Raw genomic sequence first — 24,737 nt, forward strand, 5'->3', positions numbered from 1 at the left:
AAGAGGAAGCCCCAATGGGCACCTGCTGCAGTAGCTCGGGGACCTCATCGGGAGCTCCCTGCTTTGGAGTTTTGGGTGCGCAGGCTCCTGGTTTCTGGCTGCCTGGCGACTCGCAGGGGATGGCTGGAGCAGGGGAGGACGCTGTGTGGTGAGAGCACAGCCCCGCGCCCTGGGGTCTGCGCAGACTTGGCCGTGTGCGTCCCTTGGCGGACTTGGGCCTTATGACGTGCATGTTCAGTGGGTTTGGCTGCCAAATGAAGGTGTCAGCTGCCGTGCCAACAACCGTGCTGCATTCATTGGGGGCTATATTCACAGGGGCTTCTGTGGCCATTGCTTCTCAAGACCCCTAAGGAAGCAGGAGGAAAGAGAGGAGGCCATGGATTAAGCTTCCTGGGACTTCTGGATCTCAGCCATTCACTCCCCGCGTGCCAGGAGAAGCCAGCCAGCCACAGTGGGAGACCGGGAAACTTTCTCTCTGGATTTCTGACATTTAGAGAGGTACATGAACTGCAATTCATTCGTTCGTTCATTCGTTCGTTCGTTCGTTCATTCATTCATTCATTCATTCATTTCGGGTAGTGGACTATATCAGTGGACCAAAGTCCACTTACATTATTATAGTGAGGAAAGACAAGTGTTAAACCCACAAGGAAATCGATCTTTTTTAAAGGGTAATAGCTACTATGAAGAAAATAAAGTATTGCATCAGAGGGTGACTAGGGTGGGGACTAATTCTTATTCTTGATGGGAGAAGGGGTGCCTTTAAGCTGAGAGACCAGAACGATGAGAAGGAACAAGCCATGTTACAGTCCAGAGCAGCGGTCGGCTAACTTTTTCTGTAAATATTTCCAGCTTTGGGAGCCATGTGGTCTCTGTTCGGAGCACAAAACGGCCATAAATGACACGCCAAACAGCATTACCAGGGGCTGCCTTTGCTCAAAGGAGGGAAGTTAGCACACAGGGAAACCAGGCGTGGCTTCCCTCAGGAGCTGAGTGGCAGACCAACAAACTTCTCTCTGCACTCCGTTGAGAAGGTTTGCTGAAACAGGGGACAGCCGTTGGCTCCGATCCAGGGTTCACCACGGAAAGAGCCACCCTCTGTGGCCCCCATTTCCATTTCTCCTCCAGTCCTTGCTGTTCTCTTTCCCCATCTGCCCAGAGCTTGCCCTTACTTCATTTTCCTTCTTACCGTCTTTTCATTTAACCTTGTTTAGGGGGCTCTGCGCAGATCACTTAATGCCGCATCCCTCCACTGCCCTAACTTTGTCACCAGAGGTGGAGGCACAGGAGCGGGAGGCTCCATTGCTATCTGCCCATTGGCCAGCACGCACGGGGAGGACCTCAGGTCCTAGACCAGCGGTTGCAAACCTTCTCTGCAAATGGCCAGACAGCATATAGTTTCAGCTTTGCCGGCCACGTGGTCCGTCACAACTACTCAACTCTGCTCTTCCGGTGCGAAAGCCAACACAGACAGTATGTAAATGATCAGGTGTACTCGTGTTCCAATAACACTTCATTTATGGACACGGAAATTCGAATTGCATACAATTTTCATGTGGCACAAAATAGTCTTTCGATTCTCTCCCACCAACCATTTAAAAGTGTAAGAGCTATTCTTAGCTATCGAGCCACACGAAAACATGGTCGTGGGCCAGATTTGGCTCGTGGGCCACCGTTTACCAAACTCTGTCCCAGACCAACTCCAAGGGGGACTCTGGGGACATGCTAATTCTATAGACATGTGAGCCCCATGGTCACACAGCCAGCTAACGGCAGAGCCTGGAATAGAACCCAGGTGGGTGACACCAGTCTTGTTTTGAGGACCAGGCTGGGTGTCTCCCCCAACACTTACCACCTTCTGTCTCCTACTGTTTGTGTTTCTGTTTTCCCAGCTGCCTTGTAAACACTTCGGGGGCTTCTGTATTCCTCTCTCTCTCCTGGGGTGCTCATGGGTGCTTGTGAAATCACACAGAAGCAGAGTTCTGAAGCATGGCGGGAGGCGTGGGCATGTCTCTGTGCAGGCCCGCAACTGCCAGATCAGGTCTTCTCTGCTTTCCTCACCATCTTGGAGGCCCCTTCGCCAACGCGGTTACCGCCATTTCCTCCTCCTGGTCCCCGCTTACATCTTCCCAGGACACTGCAATGTCTTGGGTTCCCTGTCACCCTCTGAATTCTGACCGGCACCATGACTGCTGATCAGGTCTCTCCCAGCCCTCTGGGAACTTCCTAGTGCCTCACGATCCCCAAGAAGTGACATGTTTGGGTGTAAAGGACACAGGCCCCGCTGTCATAAGACCTAGCTAGGTTCTAGTTCAGGCTCTGCTGCCAGCTAGCTATGTGGCCTTAGGGCGATCACTCCACCTTTCTGGTATGCCACCTTCCTCATCTATAGAATTAGCTATATATGCCTGCAGACATTGTTTAAATACCTCTGAGCATCAGTCTCTTTATCTGTCACGTGAGGATCGTAATATGAAATAACGTAGGTCAGGCCGTAAGCACCAGGCTTGGTGTGTAATAAGGGCTTCATTCAATGGGGAGGGTTTTTTGGCTTCTGTTTTTGGTTTTGTTTGTTTAGTATTTTCATTATTTGAGGTCCAAAGCCTTACGTGTTGCTTCGGAGTTCTTCCCCAGGGCGCCCTTGGGACATGGGTTCTACCCCTAGTCAACCCTAACCAGCGGATCACAGGACTCGTGCCTACCCCGCCCACTGCACAGAAATGCCAGAAAGTCGATTCCAACGAGCTACTGCCTACTGAAATCGCCTCGAAACATGAAATAAATGCCTTCTAATAAATCCCTTCTAATTCCACACTTTAATCTTACTCCAAGTCACATCACCACACAGTCCTAAAGAATGCAACTCAAGCCCCTTAGCTTTGCTATTCTGTGTCTATCACCATGACTGTCTAATTTGAGGGGGGGGTTCCTTCCTGGCCACTAAAACCACAACCGAACAAAACACGATATCCCCGTATCTTCCCGAAGTCCTAGGTCAAAATCTCGAACAAAGCTACCTTCTCTTTCCGAAAGGCCCCCGTGTTTGCTCCATTCCACTCACAGACTGTGTCCTTCTATGCTTCCCGTTCACACTCAATCTGGCGGCTGGGAGTTCAGAAGCCTTCTCCTTGGCATAAAAAAAAAAAAAAACCCAACAAACCAAACCTCCCCACCTCCTGTTAATTTAATCTATTTTCTGATCAACTGTGAAAAATATGCACCTTCCCCCCCCCCCCCCGCTTTAGTTTGGTTCTAAAGCTTTCCGTTGTAATTAAGCAGCTCTGCACTCTAACTCAAGATGGCAGGAGGAGGGTCATAATTGTCCAACTGTTCCGCCAAGGATAAGCTCAACAGTTAAAGCGGCTCCCCCTCCTTGCCCACCCCCCACCCTCCCTGCAGCATGGCTATTAATTTGCCACAGCTTCTACAGAATTATCACAGACTTGGCTTCCAACTCCCACACATGCCTCGGGAAGGTTTAACTGTCAGCAAGTTTGGTAACTTAGAAACCTCTTCCTTAACAACTTGGAGGAGAAAAGTCGCCCAGGCTCCCTGCTGGATTATTTTTAACAGTAAAACTTGAGTATGTGCATGCACTTTCTATACCTTTTGGTACTATATAATTATCCATGTTCAGGGGGTGTCATAGTCAAGACATCCTGGTCATAAGATAACATGACTGTGAGCTATCTCAGAGAAAAACCTCAATTATGACTAATTCCTATAAGCCCACTCATGGTTATTTAGAGACTAACACCTCCTTCAGGTAAAACCATTCCATCGAACCTGCTTTCATAACCCACTGCCTCCTCCCGAATGCTGGGACCATCTGGCACATGGCAGGAATACCAACTCTCCCCGGTATCTAGCACATGGGGAGGGGATGCGGGAAAAACAGGTGTTTGGGGACCTGGGCCAACTTTGTGCCTTTATATTCACACCTTGAGTCCTGAACTCTGCCCGCCCCCCTCAGTCCAGGAAGCCTTCTGCAGCACCCATCATTATCTCTGCTCAGCTCATTCCAGCACCTCTAGGCCTGGCAGACTCTCAACCGCAAAGTGATTTGACAAGATCTAGGCGTAGGCATGCATCAAGCTGCCAGCTGAATGGGCAAGTGGCCTGTTTACTTAAACATAAAAGCCGTAGCCCAGAGGCCTGCTGGAGTCAGGAAACAAACACGGAGAACTGTTTCCACCGAGTTGCCAAAAGGGCAGGTGCTCATTCCTTCAGATTAATCACCAAGTCAACCAGAAAAGAGGAAAATCTGACAGAAGCTAAAGCCATGTTCTTACTTTCCAAGGGTGCCCACCTCCCACCACAGGGTCAGGCCACCGTTTCCCTCGCAAACCCAAATCGAAAACTACATAAACGCAATAAAATATAACCACCCCCGTACCATCTGCTGGTATGTACCGAGGATGCATACATTCGAATTGGGCTTTTAAAAACATTTTATCAGTTAATATCACCCTCTACCAATCGCCACCCCTCCCCTGAGGCTTTCAGAAGAACCAGCAGGAGATGGTAGGTGGCCTGAGAATGAGAAAATGTTGGTACCATTCCCAGTTCTAACCAGGACTAATGATTAGAATACACTGTCCTATGCAGAGTGCCCCGTTTCAGGGGAGTGGAGAGACTGGACCACAAGCGACCAAGTGATCAGAGGTTTGGAGAAGGAAATGGGGATGATTCCAAGGGGACTGGGTAGGCGGAGGGGGGATGGCTCAGTTATTCCTACTACCGACAGCTCTAGAATGAAGTAAGCTTAAGCGCAGAAGGAGGGATTTGGGGGAGGGGCAAGAAAGAGCGTCTAGAAAGTGAGAGTCGACTTGGGTGAAAGAGCACTGGTCTGGGGGAGGCTCAGATCTGGTTCCGGTCTCTCCATGTGACTGACGGGATGTCCTTTTGTCCCTGTAGGTCTGTGTCCCATCTGTACTGCCCAGCCAGGAGGGCATGGCCCAGCAGTTTCCTAGGTCCCTCGGCTTCCGCAGAGTCCGGGAGTTGTCCAATTCCAGCGACGGTGAGCTCTGGCCAGGCTGGCTCTGCCCCGGGGGAGTAGCCACTACTCTCAGGGCCCCTCTCCTGTCTCCTGGGGTTTGCCCCGTGCAGGTCTGGGGAGACCCGCCCCGGGGGAATACTACCCGAGGCCTCAGGTCTGGCCTTTCCCGGTCCCTTTCTGCTGTGGGTGGCGGTGAGCAGGCCCGCAGGGCCCCCTTGGGGGTCTGGCTGCCCAGCGGTGCTCACCTCGCTGCTCTGCTCCATCCGCCGCTGTCGCCCCGGCTCAGTCCACTGGTAAACAGTCCTGGTTTCCCGGGCAACCGCGCGGGTGGGGGGCCACGTGCTTCCGGTCTGGCGGGTCTGGGCGGAATGGGCCTGGTCTGGTGGGGTGGGGTAGGGTGGGGGCCTGGACTCGGGGCAGAGGCTGGGCATGCAACCTGGCACCTGGCCTGGCTTCACCTGCCTCCTTTTCTTCTCTCTTCCTCTTCCTCTCCTCTCTTGCCTGGTTCCCCATCGCCTAGGGGAGAGGATGTCCTGGAGGAAAAGAATCCTGGGAGGGGGGATGGGGGCGGGGGATGGGGAGGGACGGGGCGGGAGGCGGGAGGGAGTCTGCCTACCCTAAGCCAGCTTTGTGACCTTGGGTCAGGTGGTGACCTTGTCAGTGCACCTGGTTTTCAGATGAAGCTGCTGGACTGACTGATTTCTGGGAATCTGAGTGGCTGCTTTTAGGCATTTCTTTGAGTTGGAGACTTGTCTGTCTTATCTGTCCTCAGTGCAACTCTTTCAACACCAGGTCCTCGACCTCCTCGTTTCCACATCTGCCCCCCACTCTCCAGCCACATCCGGAACCTTGACATCAATTGCATCTGCACCTGCTTGGCCCCGTCTGACCAAAACGTCTTGCACTTCCAGCAACTCCAGTCACTTCTACCACACTTGTCTTTGAACATCTTGAGACTCCAGCCCGTGGCCTGTCTGCTTTCTCCCTGCCTAGCAACCTGCTTCTTCCTGATCCTGCAGAAACCCTGGTCCATTACTTGAGCCATTTTCTTGCAAGAGTCCTCTCCATACCTTTGTCCTGCTCTCTCTCCATCGCTCCTACTTAGTGAAACCCCAGTCAGTCCGTTGACACCCAGGTACTGAAGAAATCTTGACCAGCCACATTACGATGATGTAATGGAAATGTGTAGTCTTTGGTTGGACCCTAAACCCTACTCAGAAATCCTTCCATTTTCTCTAGCTCAGTCCTTTCTGCTCAGGGGCTATTTCAAACCTTGTCCTCTCTGCTGAAATTTCCCACCTCTTCCCCTCCCTCTTCCTACTCAGAAGGTAAACTTCTCTCTTTAGAGAGAAAATAGAAGCTGTCATGTGGAAATGTTCTCGGCTTTGTGCCATCAGACCTACAAACCTGTCTGCTTTTGTCTCCCTGCTTTCCTGTATCCCTCCTGTATCCCTCCTGTATCCTGTCCTAATGCAAAGGGACCCATTCGTTCTCTGCCACAGGGCCACACGGGCACACATACTCCAGGCCTTTGCTCCTGCTGTTCCCTCTGCCTGGAAGATTCTTCTCTAACCCCCCAACCCCTCCTCCCCTTCCTTTACCTAATGCTCACTTATCCTTCAGAACCCAATTTAATTGATAAAGTCTTTCTTCCACAGTGGAATTAAGATAATGTCAGAAGGGGTCCTGGACTATTGTCTGCTAGGCACTATTCTAGACTCTTGGAATATGCAGATGGATAATTTAGCAACTATGTTATTAGAAGATAATGTTAGTGGACATTCGAGAACTTTATTATCACTAGAAAAAATTAGGATTTATTACCTAGCCTTGCAGCAAAACAGTTGCTATCTTGTCTATCCCAGAATCATGGAACAAGTTACAGTATGAACGGTGACTCAAGCCTCCTCAAGATGTTCACAGTTTGTTCAAGAAGATACCTCACATACCCATAAAGTGTTACAAATCAGATTGTTTTCAATACAGTATGAGCCTAGTGTGAAAGAGCAGGCACAGGCTGGACACGATTATGTGCCAAGTGATTGGCACCCATAGGAAGTTTTTTGGGGTCTGCAAAGGTGGTGATCTTTTCAGCAGTGGTGTCTTTGTCTATCTCATGAAGGAAGTGTTTGCTCTGGGGAGCTGCTGGTGAGAGCCTGGGCTGAGCAGGCCTCCTGGACATCCAGGGAGGCATCTGAGGCACCGAGAAGGTGCAGGAGGTGGCAGTTTTAGGAGCTGATGGGTTTGCAACTTTGTGCTGGTGGCTTATTCTTGTAAATGATTCTGTCAGAAATAACTAAGCAATGCTCTTCAGCCCTTCAACGCCCACCCGAAAAAGATTAAAGTGGATTCTTCATCAGCTATTTTAATATCACCTAAGAATTATGCAATCTTTTGGAAAATCAAATTGGTTTCTCACCCCCTTTGTGCGTGTGTGCGCGCACGCGTGCGCGCGTGTGTGTCCCCATGCAGGCATGCGGTGAAATGGTGCTTGCCCCCAGGGTCTAGTTAATATTCATCGGTATGTGCCTTTTGCTCCCTGGTGTCATGTAATGCACAGCACGAAATGAGCGGGAGACTGGAGGGAAGGAAAGGCAGTTGGCCAGTCAATGGCTGTGCCCACCTGCTCTTTAAAGAGAGAGCTGACTCTGCTGTCTGCAAAGGACAAACCTTGTAATGCGCACATGCAAAGTGGGTTCTCAGTGATGTGGCCAGAGGTCACTGCCATGCCAGCCCACAGGTAGACTCACCATCCTTACTAGCCATGGTTCCCTCTACTCCCCAGCTTTCTCCCTGGGCTGCAGCCAACTTGTTTCTTGAATGGGCCCTCAGATTTTTCATCTCCAGGGTCTTTGCTCATGCCTACTCCACCCTGCTCCCTTCCTTGAAGGTAATCCAAATTTACTGATTCTTCAAGGCCCATCTTCAAAGTCACCTCTTTCATGAAGGTCTTTCCAGAACACCTTTTCTCGGGTCCCTTTTGGTCCAGTGGAACCTGCCCAACTGACTTGGCACCGTATACCCTCACTAGATCAGCGCCTCTGATGTCATGGCTCTCCTCCGCAGAGACAGCATTAGAAAACAACGGAGCCTCAGGGCCCTCGACAGAGCAGTTTGAAAACCCCAGTCCCGCTGATTCCGAAGCCCACTCCGCGCCAGAGCCCCACTCCCACCCAGCGTTCCCGCATGGCGCTTTATCTGGGCCTGCCGATTGCACCAGTGGTAGGAGTTATAAGCAGAGCCTCTGGAGTCAAGGCTTGAGTTTGAACCCTGCCTCCACCACTTGCTAGCTGGGGACCTTAGGTAACCGACTTGACTTCTCTAGACCTCAGTTTCCACATCTATAGAATGGAGAAGATCAGCATGGGATTGCTGTGACTGTGAAATGAGAGAGTGGCTTAGCGCGGTGCGTGGCACGTGGTGCACGCTTGGTGAGGGTCAATGCTCTTTCTCATATTGTTTTCATCTCACAGTGCACATCTCCTTCAGTAGGTTATGAGCTGTTCGGCAAATGAGAATTAAATTAATGATGATAACGATGCTGGTTCCACAGCTGGGTTGTCTACTGAGAGATCCAGCAAGCTGCCAATCGGTGCCCCCAAAGCTATCTGGCTTGAAGTCTAAATGACCTCATCCAGGGGCTGGGCTAAAGACAGGAGCTTTGGTTTCTTAGCAACTTGTCCCCAAAGAGCATTTGGTCTCTTTTTGAACTAGCCACTTCTAGATTTCGGAGTCACTACCCAGTGTCTTACTCTGTCTGTCCTCGATCTCATTACATGTGTCGATTAAGATCAAGGATAATCTTAAAGCAGAAGGTGAAGTGGTGGATGCTCAGGTAGAGAAGCCAACGGGCTGGCACCGTTAGTCATGCCTCCTGATGAATCAGCTTAACGAGGAGACCTGCAGAGGAAGTTTTGGATAATGAAAACTTACTCCTTGAAGTACTACAGTTCTTTAATTATTTCCCCCATTTTATTGGAAAAAAGTTAAAAAAAAAAAAATGTTGTCTACTTCCTGGTCTCCTTAAGCAGAACATATCAAACACAGCAATTGACCTTGACTACCATTGACCAAGTGCTTTCACCTTCAAGAGCTTGTTGAATCTGGCCGGCACTCCGGGGGTGGGGGCGGGGCAGGGTCATTGTCTCCACCTTACAGATGAAGAAGTGAAGGTTCAGGTAGCGTAAATGGCTCTGTCAGGAAGTGGCGGATCCCCGCTCCCACCCTCTTCTCTGAGAAAGAATCCAGAGTTATTTGCTCTTCACCTGTGCAGTCTCTTGCAAAATGCAACTTTTTCTTGGCAACACAAAGTCAATAATTGTGCTCCAGGTACAATACCGTGGATGTAGCTAGCGCCATCTGCCACTACACTCAATGGCCCCAGGTTCACAGGCTTGGTCAGGCTTAGATTTAATTATTTCTCCCCCTTGTTTGCCTTCCTACTAAGAGCAGCCATTCGAGCTTAATTCCTGTTCAGCTCTGGGTCTGAGAAAAGGATACCTTGCTAGAACTATGTCCAAAATAATAGCCTTGTGACATCTGCTTGGATGCTCAGGTCATTTTTGCTTTGTTTTCTTAGCTGTGTTTTGGGTAGGTACAGCTCTTAGCTCAGTGACTCACAGATGACTGGAAGTGAGTTCATTGCTTCTTCCTCTAAACTCAAAGGCATTTAGAGCAATGCTCTTCACTCTACCTGGGCTTAGGTTCCCCTCCGTGGACACAGACTCTGAGATGGAGAGGTGCATGCAGGAAGGCTTTCAGGAGACATCTGTCAGAAAGTGAGTAAGGCAAGATTGGGGAGAGGGAGAAGCTGACCCTCAGAGGGAGACACTGACCATAGAGGGAGAAGCTGACCCTCAGAGGGAGAAGTTGACATATAGAGAGTTTCTAAGTCCTCAGCTGGTCATCCAGGGAGTTCTGGGGCTGACATGGCTTTTCAGAACTGTCCTGAAGGAGACAAGAGATGGCCCTTTAAATCATCGCCTCAGCTAGTCATTGGCTAGGGGCTACTCCTACCCCCATCACCAGGAGGGGCCATAACCTTGGACCAGACAGTTCCCTGCAGCGGAGGCATTTCTCAGTGAGTGAGAGGATCAGGAGCAGGTTCCAAATTCTGAAGAGGGGACCTGCTGAAGATTGTGCTATGCATTCCAGAAACAATGGAGGCCCCCATGTAGAGTTTCTGCCCGCTTGGGGCTTTTGGTCTATATTTGCTCTGTATTTACTCGTGTGGCCACTCCAGCCGACTCGGAAGCCTTCTTTGGGCCAGAATCTTGTCTCACTAGAATTGCACATAGTTGATGCTTCGTAAGAATCCGTGCCATTTCATTACCGGTAACGCAACCAGGCCCCTTTGTCTCTCCCAAGTGCCGTCACCAGCTCATTTGAAAGATATGAGTCTCTTCCTCGTGGACTAAACCATCACACAATTATTTTTTTCAGACTCAAAGCGAGAAAGGAAGCCAGCTTGTAGAGATGGAACCTAATTTAGAAACAACTGCGCAGCATTTGAAATGAAGGCTGGCTGGGACCAGGCCTGGTCAGGGCCCAGCCTCGCAGCATCCACCAGAATTTTGCCAAAGAGGGCAAAAATCGCAAAGGCGCCTGACTGATTCTCCCAGCCGTCTGTATCAGGACCCCCATTTAGAAGTTTTCCTGGGAAACTTTGCCACGGAGTGTAACTCTAGCCAAAGCCCTTACCTGCCAAATCTTCTAGGCTCAACCGAGCTATTGTTCATACTCCAGGTCCTGACGTTATCAGATTTAGCCTGAGTTTTTATGGGCGTATAAAGACCACTTGTAATTTAAAGAGCGTTGGTGACTGCTCACCATGATGACTGTGGGACACTGAGCCCACATCCTCCTCCGTAGTCCTGTGGGAAGTGTGCCATTACCATTGCTAATGGGAACAGGAAGGGCGTGTTTACCTGTTACAGCGTTTTAGAGGACAAAGCCCTTTTACATCCATTATTTCAGTGGGTCCCCACAAGCCTGTGTAGTAGGGAGCTATGTGAGAACAAGAAAGTTGTTCAAACTCTATGGACCTCAGTTTCTCCATCTCTAAAATGATAATAGAGCCTCTCAGGTTTTTCTGAGGATTAAATAATGGAATATCCATGAAACCTTTAGAGAACGCAGCTTCCGGCATTTATTACTTTCTTTCTTTCTTTTTTTAAAATTAAGTTTATTGGGATAACATTGGTTAATACAATTATATAATTTTCAGGTGTACATCATTATTTGACATCTGTATATCCTATTGTGTGTTTACCACCCAAAGTCCAGTTTCCTTCAGCTACTATATATTTGATCCCCTTTACCCACTTCACTCTCCCCGCAAACTTTATATTTGACCCCCTTTACACCGTGTACCTCCCCCCCGCCACCCCACTAGTAACCACTAGTCTATAGTCCATGTCCATGAGTCTCTGTTTGTTTGTCCTGTTCATTTGTTGCTTTTAGGTTTATATAAGTGATATCATGTGATTTTCAACTTTTTCTGTCTGGCTTATTTCGCTTAGCATGATCATCTTGAGGTCCATCCATGTTGTCACAAATGGCAGTATTTCATCTATTCTTAAGGCAGAGTAATATTCCATTGTATGTATTGCCACAGCTTCTTTAGCCAGTCATCTATCATGGGACACTTTGGTTGCTTCCATGTCATGGCCACTGTGAATAGGCATTTAGTAACTTCTTAACGAATATGAGAAATGACTGATAGGTATTTTTAGTCTCACTTTAAGGAGAGGAAATGGAAAGGCCAAGTTTATGAATGAGATACCTGGGCCTCCAGGAAGGAGAACATGGTGGGCGGAGCTACCGTGCAAATTGGGATTGATTTTCCTGCACTGAATTTCCATTCCGAACCACATTTATACCTTTAAAATTTGGGAAGAGAGGAAATCCTGACTCCTCAAAAGAAGAAGATGAAGGGATAGTGTCCTCAAAGAAGAAATTTTAAAAAAAAGAAAAACACGTACGCTTTTCAAACAACTGAAGCCTTTTTATCTTTATATTTAGCTCTAAATACCAGAAAGAGTATCATATTCAGAGATAATGAGGTCTGAAAAATGATCGCTTTGCGCTGAGCCTTTCACTGAGGGCTTTTGAAGGCCTGGGGTTTTGTACCCACGTGGACTCTCCTCCTCATTTTGGTCATTTCCTCCCCGAACAGGAGTTCAACTGGCAGACCCTTTGAGAGCAGAGGAAACTGTGTTCGTGACACCACGACCCTCTGGTCTCTTTGGGAATGAAGGTCATTGGCGTTCTCGCGGTCTTCGCCTCCTGCTGTGAGTAGTGAGCAGCTAGAGGAGCTCTAAGGTGCCGTCCTCCTGTCTGTGTGTCTGTATCTTTGGGGTGGACCCGCCTGAGGGGCATAGAGAGAGGGGAAGTCGGATGTCACTCCAAAGCGAATCTAGAGTGGAGCGGGATCCCACCAAAGTCCTCCTGCTTCTGTTTCTTCTGCAAAATGGTCTGTTCCCAGTGTTGGGATCTCACAAAATTTCTAGGGAAACCAAAGGTTGAAACCATTTGCTAAGAAAGTGGACATTGGACTCATTTTTAGCACGTACATCCCCTTCAGGAGTCTTTCACGTGGATGCCAACTGCTTTTATTTAAAGTCACATGGAGTCCAGAACAAAAACACAGACATATATCTAGCTAACTTAGGAACAATTTTATTTCCAGTCAAAAAGGTGACTTATTGGTGAATAATTGGTAATTGTAAGTCGTGGCTACCAGGAGATCGGATTGCATACCTCTGCAAAGTGAAAAGAATGTACTAGGAAACAGTGTCAGTTATGTCGGAAAACTCTTTGACTCTTTGGTTTGATTAGTTGCATAGATATTTGTCCAAATTCATTTTTTAACCTGTTTCAGCTGTGGAGCACTAACTTTTGGGTCCCTAAGTCAAATGTCAAAAATGTGGTTCCCATGTTGTCTTAGTCTGTGGTAGAATTTACAGTTTTCAAGATCGTGGTGTGGGGGACCCATAAGCAGGAAGGACCATTTCTGCCCCCGTGATGTACCCCGAAGACCAACACCCAAGTGTGGTCCCACCCTCTCCCCAGGGGCTGCTTGGGCAGCAGTGACCACACCCAGGCTTTGGCCCCTCTTTGGTGCTTTGTGACAAGACATCTAAAACCACAGTATGAGATGGGAAGGTTCCTGGGAAAATTTCCCAAAACCCTCTGTCTCCATTTTTCTTCTTCAAGTTTATGTTTTTTTTTTAATTTTTATTGCAAAATTAACATATGCTTGTAATTAAAAAAGAAAACGAGCATAAAATAACAAGATAAAGCCCCTTCTCATTCTCCTTGGCCCCAATCTTTTTCCTATACCCAAGATGTAACCACTTTTAAGACTTAAGAATACATCCTCCAGGCCTTTACACATACATTTAAAACATTTTAATAGAAAAGAAATACATCTTCATTGTAAAAAAAAAAAAAAATCAGATAGCATAAAAGTATATAAAACAAATGTTGCCTGTGTTTCTCTCCACCTACTTCCTCAATCCCACTGCCTGGATAGATTGCTATTAAAAGTAAGAAGTTTTCAAGACATCATTTAGTTATCATTTCCCTGTCAGTGGATCTATATGCGTAGTTTCCAGTTTTTTGGTATCACAAATAATGCTGCAGTGAACATCCCTATACATATATATTCTCTGCGCCCCTCTCCACCCACATTTTTTTTTAGGAGTAAAAGTTACTGAGTCCATGTATATTTGCCATTAAAAAAACAGATTGGGAGCATGTTTTTCTGCCTCTTAAGTATTTTGTTTCTTTTGTGAAATTGTAAATGCCCTGTGATATTTGTAGAGACTGGCATTTCTGTCTTTGAACTTTTCCCATTAATGTTTAATATCAGACCTGAGGGCGTTTCTGCCTGGGATGGCAGTTTGTTTGTTTGTTTGTTTTTAATTTGGGGGGAAGGCTGTAGTGGATGGCACTGTTCTGAATAGCAGGGAAACTGAGTTCTCATCCCGGGCCAGCAAGAAACTAACTGCGTGATGCGGTAGATCTGATCTTACCCTCTTCCCCGTTAAAGGGGCCCATGATCCCAGCGTACAGACGCCCCACGCTCAAGGGTCTCCTGATGGGACGGATGCAAAGCGCTCTAGTTAGAGAGTGCCAAGGTGGCATTGTGCCCATTGCATTTTTGTCTCCTCCCTTATTTTCTCATTGGTAGTGATGGCCCCCACTCACAGCAGCTTCTGGCAGTTTCAAAGGATGGTCAAACACATCACAGGGCGGAGCGCCTTCTTCTCATATTACGGATATGGCTGCTACTGCGGGCTGGGGGGCAAAGGGACTCCTGTGGATGATACTGACAGGTGAGTGCAGAGGCGCTGAGGTCGCCTGTCATTTTATTTGCCTTGAGATTCATGCTTGAAGAGAGAGAGGATATTGGGACCCGTGCATTGCAAAGTAATAGAAACCAAATCAATTGAACCCAAATCGGTTGAACATTAAAAAAAAAAACAAAACAAACAATAAAACTTGTATGGGAATTGGAGGGAGGTTTCAAGGAACCCAAGGCCAGGACCGGACTCCTGAACATGTGGCTCGTGCATCTCTAAGGCCCAGTACGCGCTCTGCTGTCACCATCTTGAAATTCTTCTGTTTTCATTTTGCACCGGGCCTTGCAAATCATGTAGTCAGTCCTGCTCGGAGCTCTAGAAACATTTTCAATGCTCAGTCCTCATAGCAAACGTGGCCTTCTCTCAGTTGCCCGGTGTTTGGGGATTATAGGTGCAGCAAGATCAGCCTGCAGTCTCCCAGGCCTAACTCCATATGCCGGGAGAGAGCATCTCGGTGGCCCAGTTTGGAAAACTTGTCCATCTGGATGAGGTCACATGGCACAAACCTGGCTGCCAGGCCTGCTCCGAGGATGGGGGTGGGGAGTGTGAGTTCTCGGGAAAAGTGGAGGTCGGTGTAATCTGGCCAGCGTATGAGAGGGAGGAAGCAGCGCAGTGTGTGTGCCATTTCATTGGAAGAAATAAACAAAACGTTCCTTGCCACTTTCGACCTAACCTGGATAAATATGTCCCCTTGGTGGGGTCTGAAGTACCACCCCTGGAGCTCGATTCCTCTGGGTTGGGCTCATGAGACATGGAATGTTCCAGCTGGAAGGACCCAGAGTCCTAGAGGGAAACAGACACTGATGAAATGCTCACTGAGCACAGAGCAATGGGATTGGCGATCTGCATCTGGGACCTAATTTAATCCTCGCGGCAAGTGGCCAAGACGTCCTGTGCCAGTGTTGTACAGGTGACAACAGTGAGGACCCACGAAACCCGTGGCAAAGCCCAAAGACACGAGCAACTAGGTGGCACCGTCAGGATTTGAACAAAAATGTGCCTGCTTTCGGGCACGGAGATGCTCTGTGCCTCCCCTGTCCAAGTTCAAAGGCGGACGAGAAATCGAACACTATTCATGAAACATGACAGACGGCAGAGACCCTGGTTGCACACTGGGGTGGGGAGAGGGGAAGACTGAAGTGTCCGGCTCAGGGCATCGGCCAGAAGCGTTTTCTCTTTTCTGTCTTAGAATTCGGTCCCAGGTTTGTGCGTTCCTGCCTCTCCCCCACTGGCTGAGGAAGTGAGCAGAGACTGTTCCTCAGCTGTTTCCTCCCCTGAAATATTTTCCCTTCCTGCCCCCAGCCGACTGAGCACCATGAGAGCAAGAACTAAAGGATTATGTCTGCTTTTGCTGACAATTGTCTCTTCAGAGACTATCACAGTGCTTGGCACCTAGTAGGTGCTCAGTAAAAAGCCATTAAGTCAATGAATGAGTACACAGACCTAAAGCTGAGTAAGTCCTGGGTCTGTCATCTTCTAGCTGTCTGCTTTTGGGAACTTCGCAGCTCCGAATCTCATTTCCTCCCCTGTGACCTGGTGATGGCGACTGCACTTCATAGGGTTACCGTGAGAGCTGATGAGATGGGTCCTAGACAGGGCTCACTAAATGCGAGTGGTTATTTATGTTATCTTCAATATCATCAAGAATTTACATCCCCACCTTCAGGCCCTTCTTGCCCAGAGGAGGAGGCAGATGATCCTTTCCAGCTGACTCCCCAGGGCCCACCTCCAGGCACAGCCCCTCATCTCCTCTTGTCTGGCCCCCAGGTGCTGCCTGGCTCATGACTGCTGCTATGAGAAGCTGAAGCAGCTCGGCTGTCAGCCCGTGTTGAACAGCTACCAGTTCCACAGCGTCAACGGCACCGTGGCCTGTGAGTAGCCTCTCTCTGGGGAAACGTCTTTGAACCTGGGCCTTCCCTTAAAGTCTGCCTCCTCGTGGGCCCAGAGAACATTGAGGAAATGAGATTTTCCCAAGTGCTTTGAGATGGAAGGTGGCAGTTCTGAGAAGCAGAGTCCTGGCTTTGTCTCTCCCCGGTTGCTCCTGCCCGCAGCTGTACCCAGCACACTCTGGGCACATGGAGCCAGAGTACATAGTACGTGCTCAATAAAAAGTCGTTGACTTGAACTTAGTTGAACTTTGCAGCTTCGCTTGGCAACCGTTGCTGCTGGGAACATTCCTCCTTATGTCTGTCGCGTGTTTACAAAGCAACTCAGCTGTCTTTCGGTTGAACAAATATTTGTTAAGGGCGATTGCATGCCAAGCACTGTGATGGGTGCCTCAGGGGACGCAAAGGTAAATAGGAGGGGACTCACATGTCATCGAGGCTATTCACAGAAGAGGGCAAAGGACAAGAGTGGGCAAGTACTGAGTGTTCAGTAAGTGGGGAGTGGCTCCCGACACCCTGGGGGATGTCCGGGGCTGCTGGGCTGTGGGCATGTGTAGGGCAAGTTGGGTGTAAAGAGCAGCACCTCTGAAGGCACTTGCCCACAGGCTCCTTGTGGATGCCACTCATGCCAGTGGAGCCAGTGGTTCAGATGCCCCCGAGCGTGTGCAGCTCGCCTCCTGCCTGGCTTGGGGAGCTGCAGAAACCCCTTTCTTCCCCGCCTGTGTTTGTTCGTTCACAGCCGCGCGTGTGTCTTAGAGTTCACGTCTCCTCTCCCGGTCAGGGACCCACTGCCTCCCTCGCCCTCACCTTCCCCTGGGGAGGGAGGCTCAGCGCTCAGCTCCCAGGGCTCCCTGGGGCTCCTGACCCAGTGGTCGGGCTCAGGACACACCAAGGTGAACCAAGACTTAGGACTATGCGGTCTCGCTGGTCCCAGTGGAGAGACCTGAAATGCCTCAGACCTCTGCCACGGGAGAGGCAGCTTTAGCTAGGTCTGCTTCTCAGCCTCCGTGGTGCCCTGTCCCCAGGCACACTGTCAATGGTGAGGGAACCCCCTTTTCTCCTTGTGTTGAGGCTGCCCGGCCATAACCACGCTCTGGCTTAAAGCAAATTGTCTCTACCGTGAGGTCCCAAGGCCACATCCAGGAGATGGGAAGGGATCGGGGCCTAGTCTGGGGACAGAGGAGGGGGAACCAGAGGAGGCCACCCCCAAAGTATTGTTTACTGTGGCATATGATGCTCCCTGGAGATCAGAGGCCTAGTTTTGACCACCTCCTCCCATCCCTCTAAGCCCCACACCCAGGAGGGTGAGAGGGGGTCGGTGCAGACCTGGCTGTGGGGTGGTGACAGAGGGGACATGCAACAAATGCGCCCCCCGCCTCTTTCTCGACCTGGTCACGGTCCTGCTTTCTTCTCACCTTTCATCTTGACCTTTAGCATCTGTCATGTCGAGGATGACTGTAACGTGGTGGAAAAGGCATCACTTTTAGGGAAAAATACACTCGAGGAGCTCTCTCCTCGGATATCCCCATAAAGCACAGGGGCCAAGGAACAAGTGGAAAGGAGCTCTCAGGAGGGAACTGGAACTTCAGTAGGTGCAAAGGACCTTCCCGCGCTGTAGTCTCAGGCCCATGCTGAGTCTCTCTCTGCCCTCGGCTCCTGTGGGCCGGCTTGGCCTGGGCACTCTGCTCCTTAATCAACCCTCCTCACCTCCCATGCGGGGATCAGAGCCACAGCCAAGGACCCCAGGAGATGGAGGAGATGGAGGAGAGTGAGTGACCTGGGGCAGAGGCTGGAGTCCCAGGAGGTGGCATGCGGAAACGTCCTCCACTTGGCACAGGCTAGGTGGTTGCAGGCAGGGGCTGGCGGCTGGACTAGAAAACTCATGGCCTGGGCTGCTCTTTCCACCGATGCTGCCCCTCGCCGAGCAGTGGTGCTCAGCTGCTCCTGGAACTTGACCAGGACTCCCAGAGTCCAGAGACCTGCTCAGAGCATTAGCATGGGGACACTTCCCCATCACCACCAGGACATTAGCATTAATGGTCTGCTCAGAGCATTAGCATGGGGGACACTTCCCCATCACCACCAGGACATTAGCATCCTCCTTGGCTGACCCAGCCAGTAAGCACCAGGCTGACCCCTGTCATCTTCACCTTCACCTCCCAGGAGCAGGGTTGGGAGCGGGGTGATCTGGATTCTAATCCTGGGTCTGCTGCTGATATGTACTGAGGCCTCGAGGCAGACACAGGCTCACCGTGTACTTGCCCAGTAATAATCTGAGCGCCCACAAAAGAGGACACTGCAGAATGCCATCGAGGGTGCCCACCCAGGGCCAACACTTAACCAAGGGCACTGAGCAAGGCAGCTCCAGGCCTTGCTCTCTTGGCCTTCTCCAGAACCAAAAGCGCCCTTAGAAACCATCGAGACCAGCCCTTCATTGTAGCGATGGGGAGACTGAGGCCCAGAGAGGAGAAGGAATTGAGTCAAGTAACAAGCAAGAGTAAAAGGCCGGTGTCTTAAGTCTTCCCAGTGCTCTGGAACACACTGCCTGGCCTGAAGTTCCTGGGCCAAAGTCTCTTCATCTATAAAGCAGGTGCAGTAACAATAACTGCAGGTTACAAGCATCTGTGACGGCACCTGGAACCCCCATGATAAACTTTTAAAGTCAGCATTATTCTCCTCATTATCAAGCAGGATCCTGAGGCTCAGAGAGGTTAAATGAGATGGCCAAGGTCACAGCCCGAGAAAAAAGAGCTGGGATTTGGACCCAGGTCGTCCGACTCCAGAGCCAGTGCTCCTGCCTCACACCACCCTCCCCCCGTGGAAGGGGAGTTGCTGGAATGTGATGGAAATTGAGGGGCTCACACAAATGCGAGTCTTACTGTCTGCAGCACGTTTGTCAGGTTGCTCAGCCTTGGCCCAGAGGGCAAAGAACGGCAAAGGGAGTCTGCTCCTCTGTGATGCCCCAGATCTTTCTGTTTTAGCAATATGTACCCCGCTAAGAGGCCCAGAGAGAACAATGCTGTGCAGTCGGGAAGAGCTGGGTCCAAATCCCAGCTTCACTCCCTTCAAGCTAGATAATCGCACAACCACCTGGGCCTCAGGTTCCCCATCTATAAAATGGAGATAATAATAGTCACTTCATAAGGTCTCTGTGAGGGTCAACTAAAGTAACCCACCTAAAGAAAGGCTCTGGCCCATAGCAGGTGCTTAGGTAATGCGCTTCCTTTTAGAAGTCGAGATTGCTTTTTTCATCTAAGTTTTCTTTTCCCCTTTACCTTGTGAAAAAGCCCTGGGATTTTCTTTACTACTACTGAGAGACGTCTTTGAAGCATCTCCTCTGCACTTGCATCCCCTCCAGCTAATGTCACAAAGGCCTTACAGAATAAAAGCTCTCCCCCACCCCCAGTTACGCTGCAGTCCAAAGAGCTGCCCTGCAAGGGTTAATCGCCTCCCCAGCCTCCAGTTCTGAAATCCTGCACCCAACCCTGGTCCCGGGTTGCTTGGCAACCAGTGGCTGCTCTGGGATGCGGTCGGTGAGCAGCGGAGGGAAAGGAGAGAAACAACTTGGCCTGTCCATGTCTCTAAATGTCACTGGACATCAGAGCAGAGAAAGGCCTGTAACCCCAGCCCTGGGGCCAATTTGCTGGGTAGGGAAGGTGGCCCTCGGGCAACCTGGGAGGTTGTTATCCCTCCTTTGAGTGGGCTTACATAAGTACTTGGCATTTGCAAGGGACTTTAAGATCAGCCAGTGGTGACAGCCCCCTCCACCCACACAAGCATGCTTATGTTGTGCAGGGAGGAGCCTGGTGGTGGAGGCAGAGACCAGGTTCCAGCCGACAGTACCACTGTCTCCTCCATCTCAGAGCCTCTGGCTTCTCCCTCTGCCAAAGGGGGAAGGTGAACATGGTAGCCATTGGAATTTGCAGTTAGCAAACATCTTCCTCCTTTATTACTGAATTTATTCCTCACACACCTCTACTCACTGATACATCACCATTTTTCTCTCCTAGCATTTGTCTAGACCTGAAATTAATTACCTTGTTTACTTTTGCATCAACTTTCTCCCCAATTAGAATGTGAGTTCCGGGAGAATAGGGAACAAGCCTGTCTTGGGGGCGGGGGGCACGCTCATTCTCACCGATCCCACAGAACAGGATGCCCCTGGAACTATGCAATGTGGGGTTCGCTTGCTCAGACCTATATCCCCAGATCCTAGCCAAAGGCCAGACATATGTTAGGAACTCAATACCTGTTTGTTTGATGAGTGAATGAATGAAAAATACTCATGAAATAGTCAATGCGAATATCTCTTATCGCCATTTGAGAGCTGAAGACATAGGCTTAGAGAGAAGCACCTTGCCTGAGATCCGAAAGCATACAGGCAGCAAGTCTGGACCAAGGCCCTGGCTTCCCATTTCCTGGGATGGGCTCCTTTCACTGCCCCGGAGGTCACATAAGTCCAGCCAGTGAGGCAGCAGCGGGTAGTGAGGACGTGTTTACTGCGCGCTCGGGGCTGAAGATCTGCAATGAATAGACAAACTCCCCGCGTTCAGGGAGGGAGACAGACCATAAAACATTCAGAAGTAAAGATACATTCAGGTAGTGACAAGTGCTATGAAGCATCTAAAACAAGATGACAAACTAAACAGTGACAATGGCGAGGGGGAGAGAAGGATGGCTGCTCTAGGTGGCCAAGCAAGACCTCTCTAAGGAGGTGGCATTTGGCCAGTGTGGTAGGAGCAGAGGAGATAGGAAGGAAGGGAGACGAGGTTGGGCCTCAGACAGGGCCAGACCCTCGGAGCTGGGGGGACGGGATAAGGAGCTGGCTTTCCACTTTAATTGCCTTTGGAGCAGAGAGTAATATGTGCTAATTTTGCTTTAGAAAGATCAGTCTGGCCACTGTGCAGAGAAGTTGGGGAGCAAGGGAGGAAAGAAGGAGAGCCATTAGTGGGCTGTTTCAGTAGGACTGGGGAGAAGTCACAGTAGCTGACATCAGGGCGATGCAGTAGAAATAGAGAGACGCGTCAGATGCCGGGAGCGTTTGGAGGCGAATCGGCAGGATCTGCTCGCTGGATTAGACGCGGGGTGTGAAGGAAAGAGGCCGAACCTGAGATGCTTGGCCTGGGCAGCCATAGAGGATGGTGTCGTCTACTGGGCTTGTGCAGATGGGGAAGAACAGACTATGAAGACACAGCAAGAGCTTGGCACGAGCCAGATTGAGTTCGAGATGCATGTCAGACAGCCAAGGGGGAAGTCAAGCGGACACAAACACATTGGAGTCTAGAGCTCAGGAGAGACGCCGGGGCTGGAATGAGAACTGGAGAGTCATCAGTGCTCGAGGGGTACTCAAAGCCCTGAGACTGAACGAGAGCACCCAGGGAGAGAACTTAGAGACCAGGACAGAGGCCAGGGGCGACAGTTCGAGGTGTGGCAGGCCACCCGGGTTAGCCACAGGCAGGGACGTAGGCCTTCTTGTTGTGTCTCCTTTGTGGAACTCTATTCAACGGAATGAGAAAGAATAGCCTGAAGCCGTCAGTTACATTCTTCGTGCCTCACCTTCCCCGCGAGCAAATCGGAAGACCAGGTTCGGCTCCACAGGCCGGGGGACTGAGCAAGCCTTTAGAAGTAGAACTGAGTGTCGGGAGAGGATTACACTCCGTGCGTTGGAAAGGATTGGAGGATGAAACAGGAAGGGAGAGAGATGTGAGAGAAAGGAAGAGGAGGTTTGGAGAATCGAGATGGAAGAAAGGAGAGATGGAAAAGAGAGGAACAGCAGACCAAGAGGTCGACGGAAACCGAGAAGTTCGAGAAAAAGGAGGGGGCCGAGGCAGGGGGGGAGGGGTCTCACCTCAGGTTTCCAGGGAGACGGGCGCCTGGGTGAGTGACATCACGTGGGGCCAGGCCCTTCTGGGAGGAGAGCAAGGTTGAATGGGTCGGAGCCCTGCACCCAAGTAGCCCTCGTCCCCTGAGGGGACCAGCTGTAGCCCAGGCGGACCCCTGCAGAACTGGGTGGGAACAGCCCGGGGAGGGAAGCGAGGGGCATGCTGAGGACAGCTAAAGTGACAGACCTGGACGTGGATGTGGATGGGGACTCTCAAGGGAGTCTCTGGGGGTGCTGGGGCTTGATGGATCTTGAAGGATTTTCGTAGATGGAGAATAGGGAATGTGAGCGTAAAGGTGATCCAGGCGGCAGGAACCATGAACCAGAGGCACGAGCAACTCTGGCACATTTCATGAGGGTCCATGGAGAGGTGCGACTAAGCCACAGAGCGGGTGTCAACATGTCTTGAGAAAGCAAGTCTCTAGAGAGATGTGGGAGGACAGCTTCCTGCAGGAATTATGGATCTCAGAGAGGGAGAAAGGCAAACAAACAGACTGTAGCCAGCACTGGGTCCAACTTCAGAGGGCTTTTTCCCCACATGTGAAGCTAAGGGAACATCCTCGTAATAATAACAGGCGTTTCTAGAGCACTCTCTATGTGCCAGGCACATGCACCACTCCATCTGTCAACAACAACAATGACAGTCCTCACAATGACCCCATGAAATAGACTGTTACTTGTTTCTGACACTATTATTTTCAATGACCTTTTTATAAATGAGAATACTGAAGCTAACTGGCCCAAGCTCATCAAACCAGGAGTCCGCTGCTTCCCTTTCTCACCCCCAACCCTCCGAAGAGAGTGGAACTGGGGTGGGGTTATCTAGGAAGAGGAAGCTGTGCCTTAGGCATTCACGCACACACACACACACACACACACACACACACACACACACACCTCTGACTACTAGATAAAAGATTCCCATCTGGTCGTGACTTGGCCAAAGGGCACACACTGGATCTCGAAGGCCCATGAGGTTTCATTTATTTATTCAATGACTGCTGAGCACCTACTATGCACCTAAAGTTGTTCTGCATGCTGGGGATACTGTGATGGACAAGACAGGAAAAGTCCCAGCCTCAAGGACCTTACCCTCTCTCTTGAGGAGAGACAGATACAAGCAAGTGAACGAATAAGAGAAGTTTCAGTAATGAAAGGTGCAGTGAATGAAATAAGCAGGGACGAGAGGTAGTGTGGCTGGAGAGAGTTTCAGGTCTGGTGGGCAGGGAGAGCCTCTCTGACGAGGGGAAATTTGACCAAGACGCGAAGGGTGGGATGGATCCAGCCACTTGAAGATCCAGGAGAGAAGTGTTTTAGATAGAGAATAGCAAGTGCAAAGGCCCTGGGACAAGACAGAGCAAGACATGTGGCAGAAAGAAACCAGCATGCTTGGGGCAGAGTGACAGTGGCAGAGTGAGGGACAACGAGGATGGAGAGGTTGGCAAGGGCCAGATCATGGCAAGCCACTTAGAGTCTGCAGCTAGGATTTGGGATGTCTTCCCCAGCGAGCAGGAAAAACACAGCAGGGCTTCAAGCAGGAGAGCAAACCTAATTCCAGCTAACATTTGAGGAACGTCTCCGTTGAGTTCCTTCCATTAAGGAGGAAGAGCTGGTGATGACAAGGGAATGGGGTGGTGGCCGCGAAGCTGGAGAGAAGAGGACAGAGCATGAAATATTTTAAACGTAGAGAAATCAGTGGAACTTGCGGTGGTGGTGGGGGGGCGGGGGTTTGGACATGAAAAGTCAGAGGAGGAGAGGAATCGAGACGGGCCGCTAGTTTTCTGGCTCGAGTAGGAGGTGGTGCCATTTGCAGAGCCAAGAGTGTGGATGAAGGACAAACTCGGTGGGTGGAGGGAGCACTTGCCTCAAGCATTCCATTTTGGGCGCCTTAAGCTGTTGATGCCTGAGACGTACAAGTGAAATGTCAAGATAGTGGAAATACGAGACGGGTCCTGAGGACACGCAGGGCCTGTGTGCCGCCCAGGTGCCCTGACTCAACCCCTCCATGTGCAGGTTCCCTTTCAGCCTCTCTTCACTCCAGTACTTGTGGCATGTCCAGGGGTGATCAGGGCTTGGGGACTAAGGAAAAGGACTCCCAGGTTCTTTCCTTTCTGTTTTTAACCCCTGACCCCTTGTAGCAAGCTCCTTGTTCTCCCCAACCCTAGAACCAAGCCCTGGGGGAGAGCTGGGAGCCCCCAGTGACCCTCGGTCTCTCTGCAGGTGAATGTACCATTGGTCTCGGCGTTGGGTGCCTCTGTGGGCTGAGGGCCTGCGAATGTGACAAGCAATCTGCATACTGTTTCAAAGAGAGCCTGCCCACCTACGAGAAAAACTTCAAGCAGTTCTTCTCCACCCGGCCCCGGTGTGGCAAACGTAAACTCCAGTGCTAGGAGCCCACGGTCCGAGTTGGTAAACTCTAGCATCGCTTCCGGAAAGCCTTCTCCCCTCAGCCTGGCAGGCTCCGATCCTCGCAGCTCACCCTCCAGCATGTGGCCTGGGGTACTCCTTTGTCATTCGGCATCAGAGGGCTGGAGGTCAGTCCGGAAAAGACGAAATCCTGGCATCCTATGAAGAGAGACGGACCATAAGGATACACATAAATA

At 50.4% G+C, this 24,737-nt stretch overlaps 2 protein-coding genes across 2 annotated transcripts in view; one reads left to right on the forward strand and one right to left on the reverse strand.

Annotated features, from left to right (window-relative positions):
* The window catches only part of UBXN10 (UBX domain protein 10), an 834-nt gene extending 503 nt beyond the window's left edge, over positions 1–331 (reverse strand). Inside the window, exon 1 of the mRNA XM_006924490.1 lies at positions 1–331. This exon is cut by the window's left edge and continues 503 nt beyond it. Coding sequence (XP_006924552.1) covers positions 1–331 — 331 coding nt within the window.
* Positions 332–14,197: 13,866 nt separating this feature from the next.
* PLA2G2C (phospholipase A2 group IIC) lies at positions 14,198–24,524 on the forward strand. The gene is made up of 4 exons (XM_015598814.1): positions 14,198–14,340; positions 16,100–16,117; positions 16,153–16,238; positions 24,355–24,524. Exons 1-4 carry the CDS (start codon positions 14,198–14,200, stop codon positions 24,522–24,524), a joined length of 417 nt encoding a protein of 138 aa, XP_015454300.1.
* Positions 24,525–24,737: the final 213 nt, after the last annotated feature.

This window comes from Pteropus alecto, unplaced genomic scaffold (assembly GCF_000325575.1).
Source record: "Pteropus alecto unplaced genomic scaffold, ASM32557v1 scaffold39, whole genome shotgun sequence".
Taxonomy (NCBI): Eukaryota; Metazoa; Chordata; class Mammalia; order Chiroptera; family Pteropodidae; genus Pteropus; species Pteropus alecto.